Consider the following 19230-nt stretch of genomic DNA (forward strand, 5'->3'; position numbering starts at 1 on the left):
GTTAATATATGTGCATGCACCTTGGCCCAAACTATGGTCAATCTGGTAAAAGGGGACAGTTCAGAAACAGTCAGAATTCCCTGATCCAAGGCAGTGCTTTCTCCAGGTGTCCCATGAGCAAGTTCCTTAGATGTGTCATCAGCTGCAAGTGGGGACAAAACCCCAAAGAACATACTTGCAATATGCTTGCAGCTTGTAAAGAGTATTCACACACAGTTACTTTGTCTTGGTTTGTCTTGTGTCTCTCAGTTCTTCTTTTGAGCCGAACCTTAACTCCCTATACAACATTTTGTGCTTTTGTATCTAAACAGAGGCTGGGCATTGTCTGTAGGAATTCCCTTGGGTTATATCACCATGGCCTTTTGAACATCCGTTTTATCCTTTTTGGAATTCATAATAAAGTAGTTTTGCATTTCTCAGTACAATTACCCAGATGAGGGATTCTTATTTTTTATTTTTTTCTTTTCCTTCAAGGATCCAAGTTGAAAGCTCTTAGGAGGACATCCAGGTCACCGAGATTAGCTGCCTGGAAGAGTTCCGGTTGGTCCATCAGAGAGAGGGCAATTCTGAGGGCAGCCCAGATATTCCCAGAGATTGCAGGATGAGGAACTTGCTGTTGATTCCTGCTCTTTCTTTGCAAACTGAGGGCAGTGAGAAAATTGCTGACCGCTTCTCTAAGAGGGTAGAAAAATAGACATTTAAAAAGGCAACAGATTTCAGAGTTAGCCAACTTAGAAATAAAACAAAAATGAATTAAGTTATCTCAGTCTAAAGTCCTAAATCACCTCTCTGGTGTTTTGGATCATCAATCCACTTTCTGATTCTCTCATCATTTCTTTGTGAAAAGTCATTGTTAAATATAGTGAAATCAGAAAGAAAAAAGGAAAGCAAACTTTATTTTAGGTATGTCATGTGGGACAGGAAGAATAAAAGCAAAACCATTGTTAACTCATTAATGCATTTGATCTTCCCCCTACTCCAGGAATGATTTGAAGACCTAATACATTTGCATAAGTGATTTATATAACCAGGGGAGGCATCTGGCCTTACTCAGAAACAAAATTTAATTTTTCTAATTAGTTTAACTTTTCCCAAAGTAGGAGGCAGCTGGGGTTGAGTTGAGTTTGTTATCAAAGCAGTTGGGCTTGAATCCCAATTATTTAGCCTTAAGCATATTTCTTCTCCAAGCATCAGTTTCCCCAACTGTATTACAGGGAGAATAAAAGTGATTTTAAAGCTTTCTTGTGAGGTGTGGCTGAATCATTTATGCGAAAGCTTTTATTAAGTTAGGTCAGTAGTTCTCCATGTGTGGTCTGGGGAACTCTGGGGATCAGTGAAGTCAAAATTATTTTTATAATAATACTGAGATGTTATTTTACCTTTTCACTCTCATTTTCTCATGAATATACACTGGAATTTTCCAGTGACTATATGATGTGTGATATCCCAATAGATTGAATGCAGAAGCAGAGGTGAGAATGTGTCTTCTATAAGCAATATATTAAAGAAATTTGTAAAAATGATAAAAGAATGTCATTCTCACTAAACTGTTTCGGAGAATAATTTTTTTTGTAAAATATATAATTTAACATGTAATTAGTTTCTTATTATTTTTAAATGAATCTCAAATTTCTTTCAATTTCTAATATGGTAAATATTGATAGGTATAACTCACATAAACAAAAGCCCCTTGAGTTTCTCAATAATTGTTAAAAGTGTAAAGGGGTCCGAAGAACACAAAGCTTGTGACCTGCTGAGTCAGATGTTGTCCAGAGGCCTAGTTCCTGTGGTCCAGGGCTGCTCTGTTGCTCATGTGCCCGGTGTACCTGCTGGAACTGCCCTCTTCAACTTCCCTGTCACCTGGAATGTGTATTATGTATCTGACAAACTTGTCTTTGCGAAGAATGATGCCTCTTTAATTTGTGTCTTCTTTATGCTTCTTAAAAGCTTTTCACACCCTTGATCTCATTTAATCCTAAGAGGTAGTCACTGTCAGGCCTCTGGTAAGAAACCACAAAGAAAGCGAGGATGGATTTCTGATTCCAATGCACATGATCCAGGCATTTGCTCATCTGTATTGTTAGATATGCCTGGAAGTAAAGGGTGACTGGGGAATGGTTGCACCTGGGGAATGGAAGGGAGTGGGTGTTCTTATCATCCCTCTTCTGGATTTCTTGTGACCAGGCAAGAGGAGCAGGATTTATAGCCGGTGCACACAGAGAGTTTACTTTGGAGGCCCTTTCTGGCTTCCTGGGCACAAGGTGGCAGCTTGGATGACAATGACTGCATTTCCTCTCATTAGGCCAGTGAGAACTCTGGGGAAGGAAGATGCTGGAATGGCCTCCTGCACGGGCTGCTCCTGCCCTGGTGTGTGGCAGTGGTCTCCAAGGGCCGTGGAGAGTAATAGTATAGTCTCACCTGTTAGCCTCGTCAAGCAAGTCCAGGTTTTTCTCACGAGGGTAGTCTAAACCTGTTCCCCAACTTGAGAACTAAGAGTCCTTTTGGGGGACTCAGAAGATTGTACATGTACAAGTGTGAATAATTTTCAAAGATTACACACATATGTATGAATAAGTTGAAATTGTTTTAAATGTTATATCATGATTAATAAAAAGCACATGCATTTAAAAGCATTCTTCACTTTATAGTCGTTGTCCCTCATTATACGAATACTAAAGACGTCACCATCAAAGGGGATGAGATTAATGTTTTCAATTAAAAAGGGGTCCTCACGATTGAAAAGGTTACGATTTTTTGGTCTAAGTTCTACTTTGTAGCTCCTACTGACGAAAGGGTAGCATTTTAAGCTCCACCCAGGTTTCACACCAACAATTTCCTCTGCTTGTTTCAACTGTATACAGTATGAGGAGAGGGCTTGCCTTTGACTCTTTATAGGACATGTGAGATGACAAACAGCGCGTGTTATAGCTACAGACACAGACACCTGCAGTTCTTGAGGGAGAGGTCCCAAGACTGGTGGATACCAGCTCCTGGCTTTCTTCTGGGCCATGTCCTAAGCACACACTTATACTGCAAGTGAAACTTATTTTCAGAATGCATTTAAGGCTTATGTCTCACTGGATGGTCTTTTTTTCTCAGGAAAAAGTGCAAGATTTTTATTACTTCAAAGAGTTCCCATATCCTACATGACAATAAAATATCCACATATTTTAGCCAAAACATTTTGCTGTTCCAAAGGATCTATTGATCAAAATGGACAGATATTGCAAACAAGAATACAGGAATGTAGGATGCACAGTTAAGTTTAAATTTCAGATAAACAATGAGTAATTTTTAGTATAAGTTATGTCCCATGCAATATTTAGGAAACACTTATCTTAAAAACATATTTGGTGTTTATCTGAAATTCAGATCTAGCTGGGCATTCTGCATTTTATCCGGCAACCCTAAAACTGATTTGTTCCTGTACAGGAAACTTTCTGCTTGAGATTAAAAATTCACACCTCAACAAGTTTGTCCATTTCTACCTCTACAGATTTTCATGGCCTCCTGCAAATAGTTGCCCTACTGAGTCTTACATCTGTGAATGCCAAGAAAGTATTTTATTGGCCCCTTAAGTACTTTTTTCTACACTAAGATACAATTAAAACTCATCTGGAAGCTTTGGAAAATTTACATGCAAAAGGAGGCTTTCTAAAATTTAGCATGTAAATCAATGAAGTTAGAACACTACCTCACACCATACACAACAGTAGACTCAAAATGGCTTAAGGACTTAAATATAAGATGTGACACCATAAAGCTCCTAGAAGAGAACATAGGCAAAACATTCTATGACATAAATTGTGCCAATATTTTCTTAGGTCAGTCTCCCAAGGCAAAAGAAATAAAGGCAGAAATAAATGAGACCTAACCAAACTTATAAGCTTTTGCACAGCAAAGGCACCATCAACAAAATGAGAAGACAATCTATGGAATGGGAGGAAATGTTTGCAAATGATGCAACAGACAAGGGATTAATTACCAAAATATACAAACAGCTCATACAGCTCAATGTCAAAAAACCAAACAACCCAATAAAATAATGGGCAGAAGGGAATTCCATGGTGTTCCAGTGGTTAGGACACCGGGCTTTCACTGCCAAAGGTGCGGGTTTGATCCCTGGTGGGGAACTAAGATCCAGCAAGCCACGTGGCGTGGCAAAAAAAAAAAAAAAAAAAAAAAAAAAAAAAGGCAGAAAACCTAAACAGACATTTCTCCAAAGAAGACATGCAAATGGCCAATAGGCACATGAAAAGATGCTCTACATTGCTAATTATTAGGGAAATGCAAATCAAAACTATAATCACACCGGTCAGAATGGCCATCATCAAAAAGTCTACAAATAATAAATGCTGGAGAGGGTGTGGAGGAAAGGGAACCTTCCTACACTGTTGGTGGGAATGTAAATTGGTGTAGCCACTATGGAAAACAGTATGGGGTTTCCTTAGAAAACTAAAAATAGAGTTACCATATGATCCAGCAATCTTACTCCTGGGCATACATTTGGAAAAGACGAAATCTCTAACTTGAGAAGACGTGCACCCCAATGTTCAAGGCAGCACTATTTACAATAGCCAAGACGTGGCAGCAGCCTAAATGTCCACTGACAGATGAATGGATAAAGAAGTGGTATATACATACAATGGAACACTACTCAGCCATAAAAAAGAATGAAATAATACCATTTGCAGCAACATAGGTGGACCTAGAGATTATCATACTAAGTGAAGTAAGTCAGAAAGAGAAAGACAAATATCATATATCATTTATTTGTGGAATCTAAAAAAATGATATAAATGAACTTATTTACCAAACAGAAACATACTCACAGACACAGAAAACAAACTTATAGCTACCAAAGGGGAAAGGTGGGGAGAGAGAAATTAGGAGTTTGGGATTAACAGATACACACTACTATCTATAAAATAAACAAGGATTTACTGTATAGCACAGGTAACTATATATCTTGTAAGAAACTATAATGGAAAAGAATCTGAAAAATAATATATGTGTGTGTGTGTGTGTGTGTGTATATATATTTATATAAACTGAATCACTTTGCTGTACACCTAAAACACAACATTGTAAATCAACTATACTTCAATTCTTTTTTAAAAGGCCTCCTTTAGTGAATTCAAAATGTCTATGTGTACATATGTATTTATTTACATCTCTCCCTGTTCCAAAAAAAAGGACTTCAGGTGTCATAAAATACATATACACAACCAACCTAGTAAGTGAATAAAGAGAGTAAAGATAAAATCAGGTTAAGGAAATCAGACAGACCCAGGAATGAAGCTAGTATATGGAATGGATATCGTCAGGCTGATGTGCAGGGAGGTGGCACAGATCTGCCTCTGGCCCTTTGCACAGCTGGTGTAAAGAAGGCCTCTGCAGTGGCACATTTCACAACGTCTGCAAGTAAAACAAACCGGTTGCTCAGGAGCCACTCAGCTACTCTTGGTTTTGACCTAAGATCGCCTTAGAGGACAGAGTATAATCCAGTGACTAATGTTCTTCCGAAGATCCTTGGAGTATAAATGCAGCAACTAGTTTCTAAAGCTTCAATATCTGCCAGCGGCACAATGCTCTAACACAGTTCAGAGACCGCAATTCTTCGGATGTCAAAAGAATGCAATCCAGTTATGCAGCTCTCTCATGACTTAGCTAAATAAGGATGAGGATACTGAGGATACTGATGATGGCAATGATAATACTCATAATAATAATGCCTACTAGGTAGTGAGCATATGCTCAGTGCTGGGCAATTACACTTAACCTGCACGCTAATCCTGCAAGGTAGAGCTTATTACCTCTTCTCTTATGCAAGTGAAGAAACTGAGGCTCAAAGTTATGTGTCCAGAGTTATAAAACCAGTAAATGGCAGAGCTGTGATTTGAACCAGAGTTTGTCTGATTCTAAAAGCCTGGCTCAGGACTTCCCTGGTTGCACAGTGGTTAAGAATCCACCGGCCAATGCAGGGGACATGGGTTCGAGCCCTGATCCAGGAAGATCCCACATGCCATGGAGCAACTTAGCCCGTGAGCCACAACTACTGAGCCTGCATGCCACAACTACTGAAGCCTGTACCCTTAGAGCCCGTGCTCTGCAGCAAGAGAAGCCACCGCAATGAGAAGCCCCGCACTGCAATGAAGAGTAGCCCTCACTCCCTGAAACTAGAGAAAGCCCTCACACAGCAAAGACCCAACGTAGCCCAAAAAAAAAAAAAAAAAAAAAAGCAACGTAAATCTCTCCCCCCCGCCCCCCCACTGCCCAAAAGAAAAAAAACACCTAGCTCTTTCTGAGAATGAGAAAGGGTTTACATTTTTTGTGGAGTTTAAAACTAACATTAATTCTCCTTTTTTCTAATTAAGAAAGTAATACCGGTTGATTTAGAAAAGAGAAAAAAAAATAGGAAAAGAAAGAAGAAAACAATCACCCAAACTCATTACTGAAAAGAAATAAAGGTCCTTTATGGTCCGTGTTGATGGGGAACAGATAGAGGATCTAGGCCTACATGATGATGAGGGGTCACGAGAGGAGGAAAAAGACATTGCAAACACTGAACCCACCATTTAAAATTTTTCCTTTTTTTAAAATTAACTTTACTGGTAAATTAGGTTTAGAAAACTTGGATTCTTGGTTGTGCTGTGCCAACAACTGGCCTTGAGACCTTCTTAGTCATTCTGCTGTGTTCCCCTCCCCCTCTCCCCAAGGTTCTTTTTTTCCTTACCTGGGAAATGAAGGGTTGAACTACTCATGTTTCTCAAAGAAGAGTTGCTCTTGGGGCTGTTACAAACCCAGATGACTTGTCCTAACCCCCAATCAAAGTCTCTGGGAGAGGGGGCTGGGAATCTACGTTTCACAAGATGCCCAATGGCTGCTGTTCTCTAAAGGTTAAGAAACACGGAGGCAAACTCTTCCTTTGTCAACAGCCCTCGGGATCTGAAGCTCTGAAACGTACCCTTAACAAGAGGAGATTACAGAAGGAGGTATTTTTACTGGGAAACAAGCTTTCAGGTTAGTCAGCCTCAGCCCTGGCATGGCCCTTGGCTGTCAGCCTGCTGCCATACTCACCTGTAGGCACCCAGGTTGATGCAGCTTATCCCCAGGTTGTATCTGGACCGGATGAAGCCTGGCTGAATCTCCAGTGCTCGAGTGTAGGCCTCCACAGCTTCCTCACTGCGGTCTCCGTTCGCCAAGGTTGCCCCAAGACGGTTCCATAATGAATAGTCCTGACGACAAAATTAGAGCTCTCTAACAACCTGTACAAGCCACAGTGACCTAGTATGCCAACATTCCCTGTTAAAGGATGACAGCTAAAAATGTATCCAGTGCTCATGGATAAGGACTGACTGGTGAATTACTCAAAAATCTTTATGGACAACCCTCTGAAATGACTTTCATTCATCAAAGAGCAGCTACCATTGGATGCTGTCAAGAATTCATGTTTCTATTTTAGGTATCTAAGTATTAACAGCCACTGTAGCAAGTCATTAGTACTGATCACTTTAAACCATTGGATGCAGGGAAATAAAGTGCAGCAGAAATGCACAAAATGTAGCCTGTGAAAACTTATTTTTAACAGAGAACCTTATGGTATCTTGCTGTGCACTTACCTCTGGCCGAACAGTTAAGGCAGCGTTAAATGCATCTATTGCTCTATTAAATTCTCCACTCAGGTGGAACAGTACCCCCAGACCTGTCTGCAGGTCTGGGTCAATCATATCTCCATTTTGGTGGGCAGCCTCCAGATATAATTCCTTCACTCCTTCCAGAACAGAGCTACAAGGGAAACGAGTTAGATATATAATCCAAATAGTCTGAACATAAACAATTTACTATTATGTTCTCTGTTCCAGGAGAACATTGCATACTGGAAAAATCTTGCTTAAAATATCTTAGCTTAATGAGAAGACTCTTAATACTGCAGGTTAAAAAATACTTGCTGATTTTCACAAAATATTTTGTTGTACACAAATAAGACTGTGCTAAGTAAGGTAGTGACAAAGAGAGTTCCATGGACCCTACGATGCCAATGTAGAAAATCCCAGGGCTAAATTTCCCAAGCCTTCAGTGACAATTTAACATGATTTATTGCTGATAGAAACAAAATTCCCGGAAGAAAGAATTTTCCCTTTTCCGTATAATGAATTCTCAGGCTTTATAAAACTTGGCACATTGATATTTATTATAACTTATTTTAGGTTAATTACATGTCCAAATTGTTTGGCTTTGAAATATGGTACTCAGATAAACATCTGGGAGTGTCCACAATGTAGATCATGTGTCCAAATTTTGCCTCTGTTTCTGCATCAATCTTTTTTAGTTAGTGCTGTTCTTCCTGCAGAATGCTGTCCTACAAACCATCCTGAAATGGTTGGTGGTGGAGACCTGAGGCTCATTAATTGCCTGGAAGGTGATTGTGTACATGGATGTAATTTAATGAGAAGGATACCTATCAACAGGAGACTTAGACATCCGCCGGGTGAGGCCTGGAGATCCCTTCTTGCTTTTCACAAGGTATTTGTACTTTGGATTTTGCTTAATCCAGTTCTTTAAAGCTTCACAGGCATCCTGCTGATGGCCAGTGTTAGTGTAACTCACGGCTAAAGCCATCAAAGCTTTCAAGTTGTTGGGCTGCAATTCTAAGCACCTGAAACAAGGCAAAATAAAAGCCAATTTCAGATTTTTTCTTTGGAGCCAGAGTCTGAACAGTTCTTTAGAAAATTTGAGGTCTTTATTAATTAATGGTGCAAAAGCATTGCTAAGTTTAAGTCTCTGGAAAATACCATATTTATCTATCTGAAAATTGGGACCTCAGAACATTTTTAAGAAAGTTAAAACTTAGCCTGATGAGTGCTAGGTTTGGTAATTTTAATGAAATGGTTTAATAACTATACAAAATGTGGCTAATCCCTGCACATAATTTGTTAGTAATTAGTTTATCTAAACAGAAGTAGAGAATATCATTATTTTAATGCTGCTCTGCTATCAATATATAAAATGTATCCTATCCACAAAGTAAACTGACTTGAACTAAATTTGGATGTTACGAGATGAAAGATTGAATAGTGTTCCGTAAAGGAGAGGGGAATTCTGCATGTTTCTAGCTTACCGCTGTGGGTTTAGGAGGCACAGGCTACAGCCGCTCCCCCTCATGTTATCCCACTGGCCTCTGACAAGGGCTATTCAGACTTAGATGTGCATGAGAATCATCTGGGGATCTGGTAAAATGCAGATTCTGATACAGTAGGCCTGGGGGGCGGGGAAGGGGGAGCGGCCCGAGGCTGTGCAGGTCCGACCAGCTCCCAGGTGATGACGATGCTGGTGATCTGTGGCTACGACTTTGATTAGCACGTCCTGGTACCTATATCAGTTCTTTAGGAACAGGTTATAAATATATGGTTGTATCATAAATATTTACTTATTTATAAGAAAGAGTAGGGAAAGGGAAAGTCTATTTGGTAGAGGCTATTTTTAGCAGGGTTTAAATAGGGGCTCAATCAAGCAAGACATGATGCTACAACTTTAGTCAGGGGCTCAGGATTCTGAAACTATCTCAGGATTTTCTCCGTAGACACGTGGAGCTAAAATTACATTGAGATTATTTTGTATGTTTTTCCTGAAGAAAACTTTCAGATGCTGCAAAAGGCTAGAAAGCTAAAAAGAACTATTGATATAATGAGTCTATTTTATGACTGCTTTTGACATAGACTCTTTTGTGCCAATGAAGGTCAATTTGTAGATGGTAAAACATTGCAATTTAAGAACATGATTTCTTCATAAATTGTTTTCCAGAGCTAAATGTAAGTAATACGTGGCATCTTGGCACTTATCCTGGTCACATTTTTTACAATGTACTTAAGGGTCAAAACACAAATCTGAAACGAGGAGAAGTCCATTAACAAGTATCCACCAGGCCCATGATTTTGCACTTAGCTTCATCTACCTCTGGAGGGCGACAATAGCTGCTTGTTCATTTTCATTCTCTGCCTGGGTTATCCCGAGGAACTGCCATGCCTACAAAAAACAACTGATGTCAACATTGCAAGAGGAAGCAGCACCACTCATGTGCTTTTGTTGGTTTGTTTACATGTGACAGATCCCTCTGTGCAGAGCAGACTGTCTCGGATGCGAGAGCTTGTAAAAGGGGAAAACGTCACATGCATTTCTTCATTCAAACTCTCTCGTGACATCTGGGTCAAGATTCTCTGTCACTGTTTACAAACTCTAAGTATTTATTCTCTCCTGTGGCTCATGGAAACCTGAATTTCTGAGATTTCATGATACCAGGTATTTTAAAACCAAAAGAAAAATATATAAAAGTATGCATTTATCAGGAAAAGAGGTAGAAAAATAACTTAGAAATATAGCTAAACAGTCTAAAATTTACAATAAGGAATCTCAAGATGTACAAAATAAAATTAGTTTGTATAAAGGAAAGTCAAGCAATTATCATAAGAGGCAACAGGAAATTTAGGAACCGGAGGAAACAAACCCCCCTACAATGTGTTCACACTTAATATAGTCGTTCAAAAGCACGAAACACATGTAAAATGCAATATAGTGTATATATAATTTTATAGCCTACATTTACACTTTAAACTACATTATTAGCACTTTCATGTTTTTATAAAATCCCCCCACCTATAATTTTTAATTTGAATTTTGTTAAATGGATATCCCATTATTCCCTCAACCAACTCCCTTGTTGCTCTGCATTGTTTCTAATCCTTTGCTATGGTCAAAACTGTCAAGAATATCTTCAAGCAGATATCGTTTTTCACATCTGGAATGAAAAATTTTAATATAAAATTTTCTACTTATATACTTATAAGAACAGTAAGCCCAATATGCATCAAGAAAACCTCTCATTACACACATTGTCCTCAAATTTGCTGGGGGGTGTATCAGTCTTAGGGATTTAAAAAGGTTTGTGTAACTCTCCCACCTTTGAGAATCAATGCTATGAACATTTTAAAACAAAACTCTATGTAAACATATAGAATCATCTTAAAGTACTGTAAACATTTTATCAGCTTTCCCCCTCATGGGTTATTATTATATATACCATACAAGCTCATAAAAAATACTGAATATTTCTCCCCCAGAGTATCAGTGATCTTTTAAGTCTTTCAAATATATACAGAGAAGCTTCTAATTTGATTTCACCTTTCATACACCTTAGAATGCTTCTTAAGAAAAGACTGATGAAACAGTCTTTCTCTGAGGGCATCTTCCTAGCCTCTGGGTGTGGTGTCATTTTCACCATTCACAGACTGTCCATTATCTTAGCCTTGGGGTCTCCATCGGTTCAGAAGCCCTGGGTCCTTGTCTAGGATCCATTCGTTACCAAGTGTCCTCATTTTCTTTTATGAGTCTGGGATAATAATGTATACCTTTTCATTAAACTTCCCAGGGTTGTTGTGTCAAATGATATAATATATATGAAAACACATAGCATTTAGAAATGTAAGGTGATATTTTGTTGGGGGAGGGGCGTTGTAGTTTCCTCAATGCAGTGACTTTCTCTTCTACATCGATATTTAGATCTTTTAGAAATTCCAATATTTTGGTTCAGAATTCCAACTCTCAATTCAATCTCATTTCACTGACACCATTTTGACTAACAAGATACTAAGGGCTTTAAGTAGTAATTAGTTTACTTGTTCTTTCTACACAAACTAAGTACAGCCAATAATAATGATGAAGGCTAAATACTGATGTGCCAGGCACTAAACCAAGCATTTTATCTGTATGAACTTATTTAATCCTCACAGCACCCAATGAGATAGTTATAATTGTGAGGAAACTGAACCTTAGAGGCTTTAAATGGCTTGTCCCAGATCACGTGGCAAATGGCTAACAAGTGGAAGAGCAGGGATGTGAACCCACAAAGTTAGGACAGCAGAGCCCAGAAGCTTAACTACTACATTCCATACTGCCTTCTCAGCACTGTATATATAATAAATTTCTGCAAATTCCTCTGAGAATATCCTCCTATAAGATGTTTCCTGAAAACCACCTACAGACTGAAAAAGAAGCTTTTATACCTGCCAGTATCTTACTACAGGCCTTTGGAGTTTGGGAAACTTATTGGACCGAGATAAAATTGCAGAAGCTTCTTTGGTAGTCTCCCAGTCTCCATCTCCAATCACCCTTCACGTCTCAGAGAAAGAGGCTTTTCGAACAGGCATATCTGATCGTGTCCTCTCCCACAGTGGTTCCCCATGGCTTTCAGGATGTTCAGTTCTTGGCTACCTCTTCATGCCTCCTCTCCCGCCACTGTCTCTTCCACCCTGTCCCTCTGCCCATCCAAGAACCATTTCCTCTTAACAACAGCTGGACTCCCCTGCAGTTTTTAATCCTCTCTCCTTCAAAACTCAGCTTTGGATTCACTTGGAGGGGCAGGCTGGGTCAGACCCCTTCCTCTCTGCTCTCCTAGCATCCTGTGCATATTCTGACAATCATTTATTACACTGCATTGATTTATTTACTTGTCTTCCAGACAGATTGCAAACCTGTCCTTTCAACTGGTCCATTTTTTCCAGCTTTTCAAAATTTTAAGCCAATGCCTGGCACAATTCTTGGGACATAATATGTGCTCAATAAATGTTGAGCGAGTAAATCATGGGTGAGATATGGTGTGGCTCTAGACCCAAACAAAACCATACTCTGCCCCATGAAAACTACTGCTGAGCCTCCAGGCTGGCAATTTTGATTTTTCATTTCTTGTCTCCTTTTATTTTGGGGCACCATAGACACTGCAGATTTGGTTAGAAAATGGGTACCTATTCGTAACTTTCAAACACATATCAGACTTAGCCACATTAACTACTTTGGGAAACTTTACTTGATGAAAATGTCACCTAGTAGAACTCTCTGTCACCCTCTGCCCCTTGTTAGCACATGAAGCCCCTTTCTGAGCCTGGCAGGATAAAGGGAAATGACACCTCTGCATCTCCAGGGTCCTGAAGAATTGCTGCCTCCATGAACAGGATGGTAACTGGCAGGTCCCCTTCCTTCAGCCTTTTTAAGCCTTCTTCAAACGCTCCAGGCCAGTCCTTGAAGGGGTTTTCAGTGTGAAAGTAATATCCCTGCAACACAGAGAGGGGCCAACACAGATCCATTGATTTCACTCTAAATTGTTACATTGTCAGTTCTTTTTGAATTTAATTTTATTTATTTAAATTATTTATTAATTTCTATTAAGTTTAAATTGCTGCTTTTTCCTTATTGTGACTGTAGTACATTTTCATGGTGTAAATGTTAAATAACATTATTTTGTTACTGAATAATACAAAAAGAAACAGAAAGTTACCTATAATGTCCGCAACCTAAATAAGATCACTGCTAATATTTTGGAGTCTGTTTTCCTTCTAATATTTCTTTTGTGCTTTTTGTTTTAGCCATTTCCCTGCAAGATTTTTAAAATACTGACTTCTGGGACATATTTTTGCTAAGTACTGCCACTCCCTTGAAATAATGCCACATACTATACATCTTATATACAATGGCCCTTTGGAGGGCTACAAACCATTGTAGTATCATCTAAGATTTTTTCTATTCCTCAAATCAGTTTTTGACCTCCTGGGAGGCTATATCTCTGCATTGAGGATGCATGTTTTAAAGTTACAGATATTCCTTTATTGCAAAAATTTAAACAATGTGGAATGTACAAATAATCTTCTAGTATTTTTCTATGAGTATATAAGTTAAACAAGTTCATATTATATATGCAGGTTTGTAGCTTAAGCTCCACTTAGTTTTAGTTATTAAAATTATTTATGTTATGCTAAAAAGGAATCAATCCTCTTTTGATGACATTCAGGTTACTTTCAATTTTTTTTTGTTGTTATCATAAATAAAGCTACAGTGAAAGTCTCATGCTCAAATCTTTGTCTGCATGTAATTATTACCTTAGGATAGACTTCCAGAAGGATTTATTAGGCTAAAGGCTATGAACTATTTTTAGGTCCCTGATATATATAGCTGAATTGTTTTTGAGAAAGTATGTCCTGACAAACCCTCATCAGAAGAATCAGAGATATTATTTGTTGCGACCTTGTTCGCAGAGATGATTGTAAAATCCTTCCAATTTGATAGATACAAATAAGCTAGTCTGTTGATGATGTTACTAAGGTTTTTAAATATGTCAAATGGAGACCTTCACTCTCCACAGGTGCTTAAAAGACAAAACTCTGTCAAAATCCATAAAGGACGACCAGCTTATGTAGTGGTGGTATTAGGGATACGGGGACGTGGAGTGGAGAGCTCTGGTGCATGAATTATAGCCCAGGGACTGATGTTCTGCATCAATGTTTTCTCTTCTCACTTACTCTTAATGTCTTTGTGGAAAATTAATTTAATTAATTTTAATGAGATGGTTGATCTGATTATGAGAGTGCCTTGCTTCCTGTGGGACAGAAGATACTGGAAGGAGGAAGGCATTTTAATGACTATGTATATTGCTAATCCCCTAGGATCAGAGGGTATTCATCATAGTCCCCAGTATCTAGAGCAGAGCAAATGGTAAAATTTGTTGGATTGAACTAAATATCACAGAAGTTATACAGAATTGAATACAATTGAGAATTCCTCTACCACAAAAAACCATGACATAAACATTTATATCTATTTCCCTTGTGTAAGAAAATTCTATCTTTCCATCTCTTTCTATCTTTCAAGTCATTTAAACTTATTTCTCAAGTGTTCTCTTTTTTCCAAGTGCTTTTAAAAGCATAAATCCTAGAGCTACTGGGACTTCACGGGTATCTGGGTGGCTGTTGACTGTACTCACTCATTTGCTGGGGCTCTTTATCAGGGGACTATCTGTGAGGACTCTCCTTGGGACTTGACCTGGTTGTGTGAGGGGTATCTTTCCCACTGAGTTATTTGCTAGTTGCATGAAGACGAGCTGTGACATACAGCCCTGAGCCCCCCTTCTCACCCTCTTGCTCATTGATTTCACTTCTGTCAGCTTACTGCCACGGCTCAAACATTGTGGGATTCGCCCCATTCTTATTCGAACCCACCCTTAATGTTACTTCAGTAACGGGCCAAGCTCTGGTTGGCTGCCAAACTGTCTATCTTAACATTGGTGAAAAAATAAGGGTACTCCATTCCAGCTTTGCTGCCTTCACGCATTGAATGATTACACCGTTTTCATCTACCAAAATTTCTTCGAGGTCAGATTGACACTAAATAGTCTCTTTAATTCTTGGACTCTTCTTTTTTTTTTTTCACAAAATAGTTATCAACTAATTTATAAAAATATGATCCAAAGAGGCTAAGAAAACTAGTCAGCATATGTAAGAAGAGAAATGGTCACCTTCTCACTAGCTGAGATTGTAACCTGGTTCTGTGCTTCTTGGTTCTCTGATATCCAGTTCCTCCGGGCCATTTCTTCCCATTCAGCTTGCATCTTATCCCAAAACTCTGTGTCTGACTAGGAGACAGGAAAAATGAAGAGAGATGGATATAAGAACAGGCTATATCATTTATTTCCAGAGTTTTCCTCATAGATAAAAATGAATTCAGAAGAGGAATGAAGTGTTCAAACTGGCCACATCCAACGATACTCATGGTTGAAGAGCCTCTGGAGGGTACTCAGTGCTCAAAGTGTCAAACTGGATTCGTTGTGACTTTTTCCTGGAGGAAAATAGTTACCATCTGAGGGACGAGGATCACATAGACCAAATTCAGCTAAAAATCCATTATTTGAACAGTTTCAAGTGTGGGTACCAGGCACACATTTTAGGAAGGACAGTCTCTCCTAGAGTTGCTCCTAGGCTAAGAGGAATTAGAGCAGCTGCTTTGGGACGCCTGGACAGTGACTTGGAGAGGTAGCTGGCCATGGACAAGGGAAAGCAACATTCATTGATCCTGTTTGGTGCCAAGTACTGTGCTAGGAGAAAACGGATCCTAGAGGGTTATGGTCCTAAAGCTGGGATTGCACAGGACCTGAACCACAGTCTGTCTTCTAAGCCCATGCTCATCACCTTACGGCAAACGAGGCCTCCTGGTGCTGAAGAAAGAAGGAGACCGGCTTTGGGTGTGAACTCGATTGAATCCTCTTCAAGGTCTTTTCTATAGCAGGATGATTTTTGAAACATACTACTTTGTGTTTTCCTCTTTATAACTTTCCTTTATGTCTTCCAAAGGGGAAACCAGGCCATTTGCTCTCCTTTATTTCAGGGGAAATGTGTGTTCCTGGACTGAGGCAGAATTTTTCTGCAAGATCTGCCCCTGTTTGGCTTCTATTTTACTAAGCCTGAAGAGAGTACTTGAGGAGATACTGGAAGGAGAAAGGTGTCCAGGGAGGAGAACAAAGGGTATCTCAAAGAACTTAAGAGAGGAGGAGGAATTTCCATGGGCAGGAAAAGAGAAGGAGGGTGGTGGGGCTGAGATGAGTTGGAAATGATGCTTAGCTTTTAGCTATTTCCTTGGCAAATTGGCTTGACCTCCAAGAGGATGACAGAGGGTGTGCTAGGAACTCTGATCCTCACATGACAGAAAAGTAGAGAGACACTGGATTTTGAGGAGCCATGTGGGGCATGGTTGGCTGTTAGCAGTCCGCATGACAGACAAGAGGATGGAGGCTCTGTCCTTGTTTTCTGGTGCCACATAAGCCTTCCATATTTGATGCCTGAGACTAAGTTACCTGCCAGAGATGCTCAGAAGCTACTTTATTTTCCTTAAACAAAGAAATGGGTATTCCTTGAACATGTGAATCTGGGACTGAGATCCAATTTCTGTGCAAATCTCAATTTCTATGATTCTAAATCCTGTGACTTGTTAACACCCCATCAAAGGTTGCTCTTCATCTTTTAATCCTCCCAGTCTCACCCTCTACTCCACCCTCATGCCTGGGTGGTGGTTGTTCTGTGGTGGGACCTCTTCTTCAAAGTTGCTCTATATGATAAATGTAAGCTTATTTCTTCTGAATACAAATATACAGGGAGAAAGGGCCAGCCCAATGTGATTAATCCCAGGCTACTAAGTAAATAGTACTTCTTGTTCTCCTTCATTATGTCCAGAATACTCATTGCTACCCCAGATATGGGTCCTGTCCCTTCAGTAGAGGCCTTCCCTTCACAAAGGCTCAGGACAGCAGGCATCTTGATAATCTGTTCAATGATTCTTTCTGGTAGAACACCAAATTGTGCAAACAGAATGATCTCAGATATATTTGCAACAGCTAGATAAAAGACTAGAAGAAAATATCCTACCATGTTAAGAGTAATCTGTCTTTCAATAAAGGGATGATGGGTGCTGTTTTTCCTGCTTCTTTATGCTCTTCTGTACTTCTTAAATTTTCTGTATTTTTTATAATTTAAGAAAGGTTAAAAAATAATAAAAAGAAAAATGATCTTTCTTTTTTAAAAAACCATGAAACCTGCACATTTAGATACTGAGGAGACTCTTTCTTGAATATGCAGGTTAAGCTTGTCTGCATAGAAACAAAGAGAAATCTATCAAGTGAATTTTATAATATTTACTGACTTTCCCAAGCCCCCGATGGGTGATGTGAAATGCCAATGACTTCAAGTACTTTCTAAGACAGTCAAATTTCCTTAGTGAGATTCCTTGGAATCTAAAGCTATTACAAGTCTTTTGAATGAAAATGAGGAAGATTATGTAATGTGTACATTTGGATTACAAAAGTCACCTTTTCTGCAGTTTCAAATTAGAGCAGTAGATGCATAAATAAGACTGCTGTGGAAAGAGAACCTCAGTTGAGGTGGGGCTGTCGTGCCCTAACTTAATGAGATACACTAGGACTGACTGTTACCACTTAGAATAAGTTCTGCTGACTAATTAAAGTGCACCGCACAGTTTCATTTAATTACAGAAGACTACTTTTAGCACAATCAATTTTCATCTGGTCTCAGAATCCAGACTTCATTCACGTAACTGCAATTAACCCTGCTTCTTTTTTTCTATTCCTAATCAATTTCAGAGAAACCTGAAACATATTTGAGTTTTAAACATTTTAGACATGACTGAGGGGATTTTATGTATTGATGATTTTCTTAGCTGTTCTGGGATGTTGGTAGATTGTTTTTTACACTCTATAGGTAATAAATTATCTGCTTACACCAGAAATGAGCTATTGTTTACAATCCATTTTCATTTTTAAAATAGCTTTCTGATTATAACAATGGTAGATAGTCATTAAAAACTTGGGATATGCAGTGTGGTGGTGAAGAACAGAAGCTTTCTCCTCATATGGACCTGGGAACAAATTCTGGCTCCATCACTGGCCTTCTGCAAGTCCCTTAACATCTCCAGGTCTCATTTTCCTTATTCTTAAAATGAGTATAGACTAGTGATCTTGGTTAGTCATTATTAGCACTAAATGAGAAAACGTATCTGTGTCATAAAGCACATGGCAAACGCTCAATAAAAGTAGGTGTGTTTACTAGTGTTTTTGTACCATTGAGAAAAATATAAAGAGTGAAACAAAAATCACCTACAAACTCAAAGCTCAAATACACATCTGTGAGTATTTTGGTGTTTTAATTTTCTGTATATATAAATATATACCTTCTTCTAGATACCTTTCCTCTCTTCATTTGAATTTTTCCTTTCTGCCTAATTACTCAAAAATAAGAGCAAGAAGATTACTGCAAAAATGGACTGTTACATGGCAATTAAAATGGCATTTATGAAGTTTATTACAACATGGAATAGGCCTTGAGTTATAATGTTCCTTGATATGTAGTATGAGCACAATGATAGAAAACAAGTAGTATGTAAGGAAAAAAAAAGACTATAGAGAAATGCATCTACAGTACTGCGTTCATGGGCTGGGATTATGAAGAATTTGCCCCATCACCTTGCCTTGTACTTTTCAGCATTTCCCAAATCTTCTATTGCTAGCATGTGTTATTTTAGTGTAAAAGTAAGATTTGCTTAAAAAAAAAGCTTACATCATTTCAGTTTCAATTCCTCCACGACGTTTTCTCCAAAGACCCTACACTAGAGGAATCCCTTACCTCTCTGAATTCCAATACCAAGGTTCTGGATCGGTGGTTTGGAAGAAGAGAGGTATGTGCTAGAAGCTGCCATTATCCCCGTGAACTTGAGCATGTCATTTATACTCATCTGTACATTATTTTTTGTCTTTTGTAAAGCGAGAAGACTGCGCTCATTCGACAATAGCTCAGGCTTCTTTTCCTGTGCAGTTTGACTCAGAAGATCAGAATAAGGGGGAAGGGA

General features: G+C 38.9%; 1 protein-coding gene across 6 annotated transcripts in view; it reads right to left on the minus strand.

The window, feature by feature from the left end:
• Positions 1–469: 469 nt before the first annotated feature.
• Positions 470–19230, minus strand: part of PEX5L (peroxisomal biogenesis factor 5 like) — a 171251-nt gene continuing 152490 nt past the window's right edge. For all 6 annotated transcript variants that reach the window (XM_057740114.1, XM_057740115.1, XM_057740111.1 and 3 more), the window contains 7 exons: positions 15338–15454; positions 12960–13103; positions 9956–10026; positions 8462–8659; positions 7623–7788; positions 7081–7238; positions 470–674 (listed from right to left, as the gene is read on the minus strand). In XM_057740114.1, coding sequence (XP_057596097.1) covers positions 470–674; positions 7081–7238; positions 7623–7788; positions 8462–8659; positions 9956–10026; positions 12960–13103; positions 15338–15454 — 1059 coding nt within the window. The remainder of the gene's footprint in view (positions 675–7080; positions 7239–7622; positions 7789–8461; positions 8660–9955; positions 10027–12959; positions 13104–15337; positions 15455–19230) is intronic.

Source organism: Hippopotamus amphibius, chromosome 6 (genome assembly GCF_030028045.1).
Source record: "Hippopotamus amphibius kiboko isolate mHipAmp2 chromosome 6, mHipAmp2.hap2, whole genome shotgun sequence".
Taxonomy (NCBI): domain Eukaryota; kingdom Metazoa; phylum Chordata; class Mammalia; order Artiodactyla; family Hippopotamidae; genus Hippopotamus; species Hippopotamus amphibius.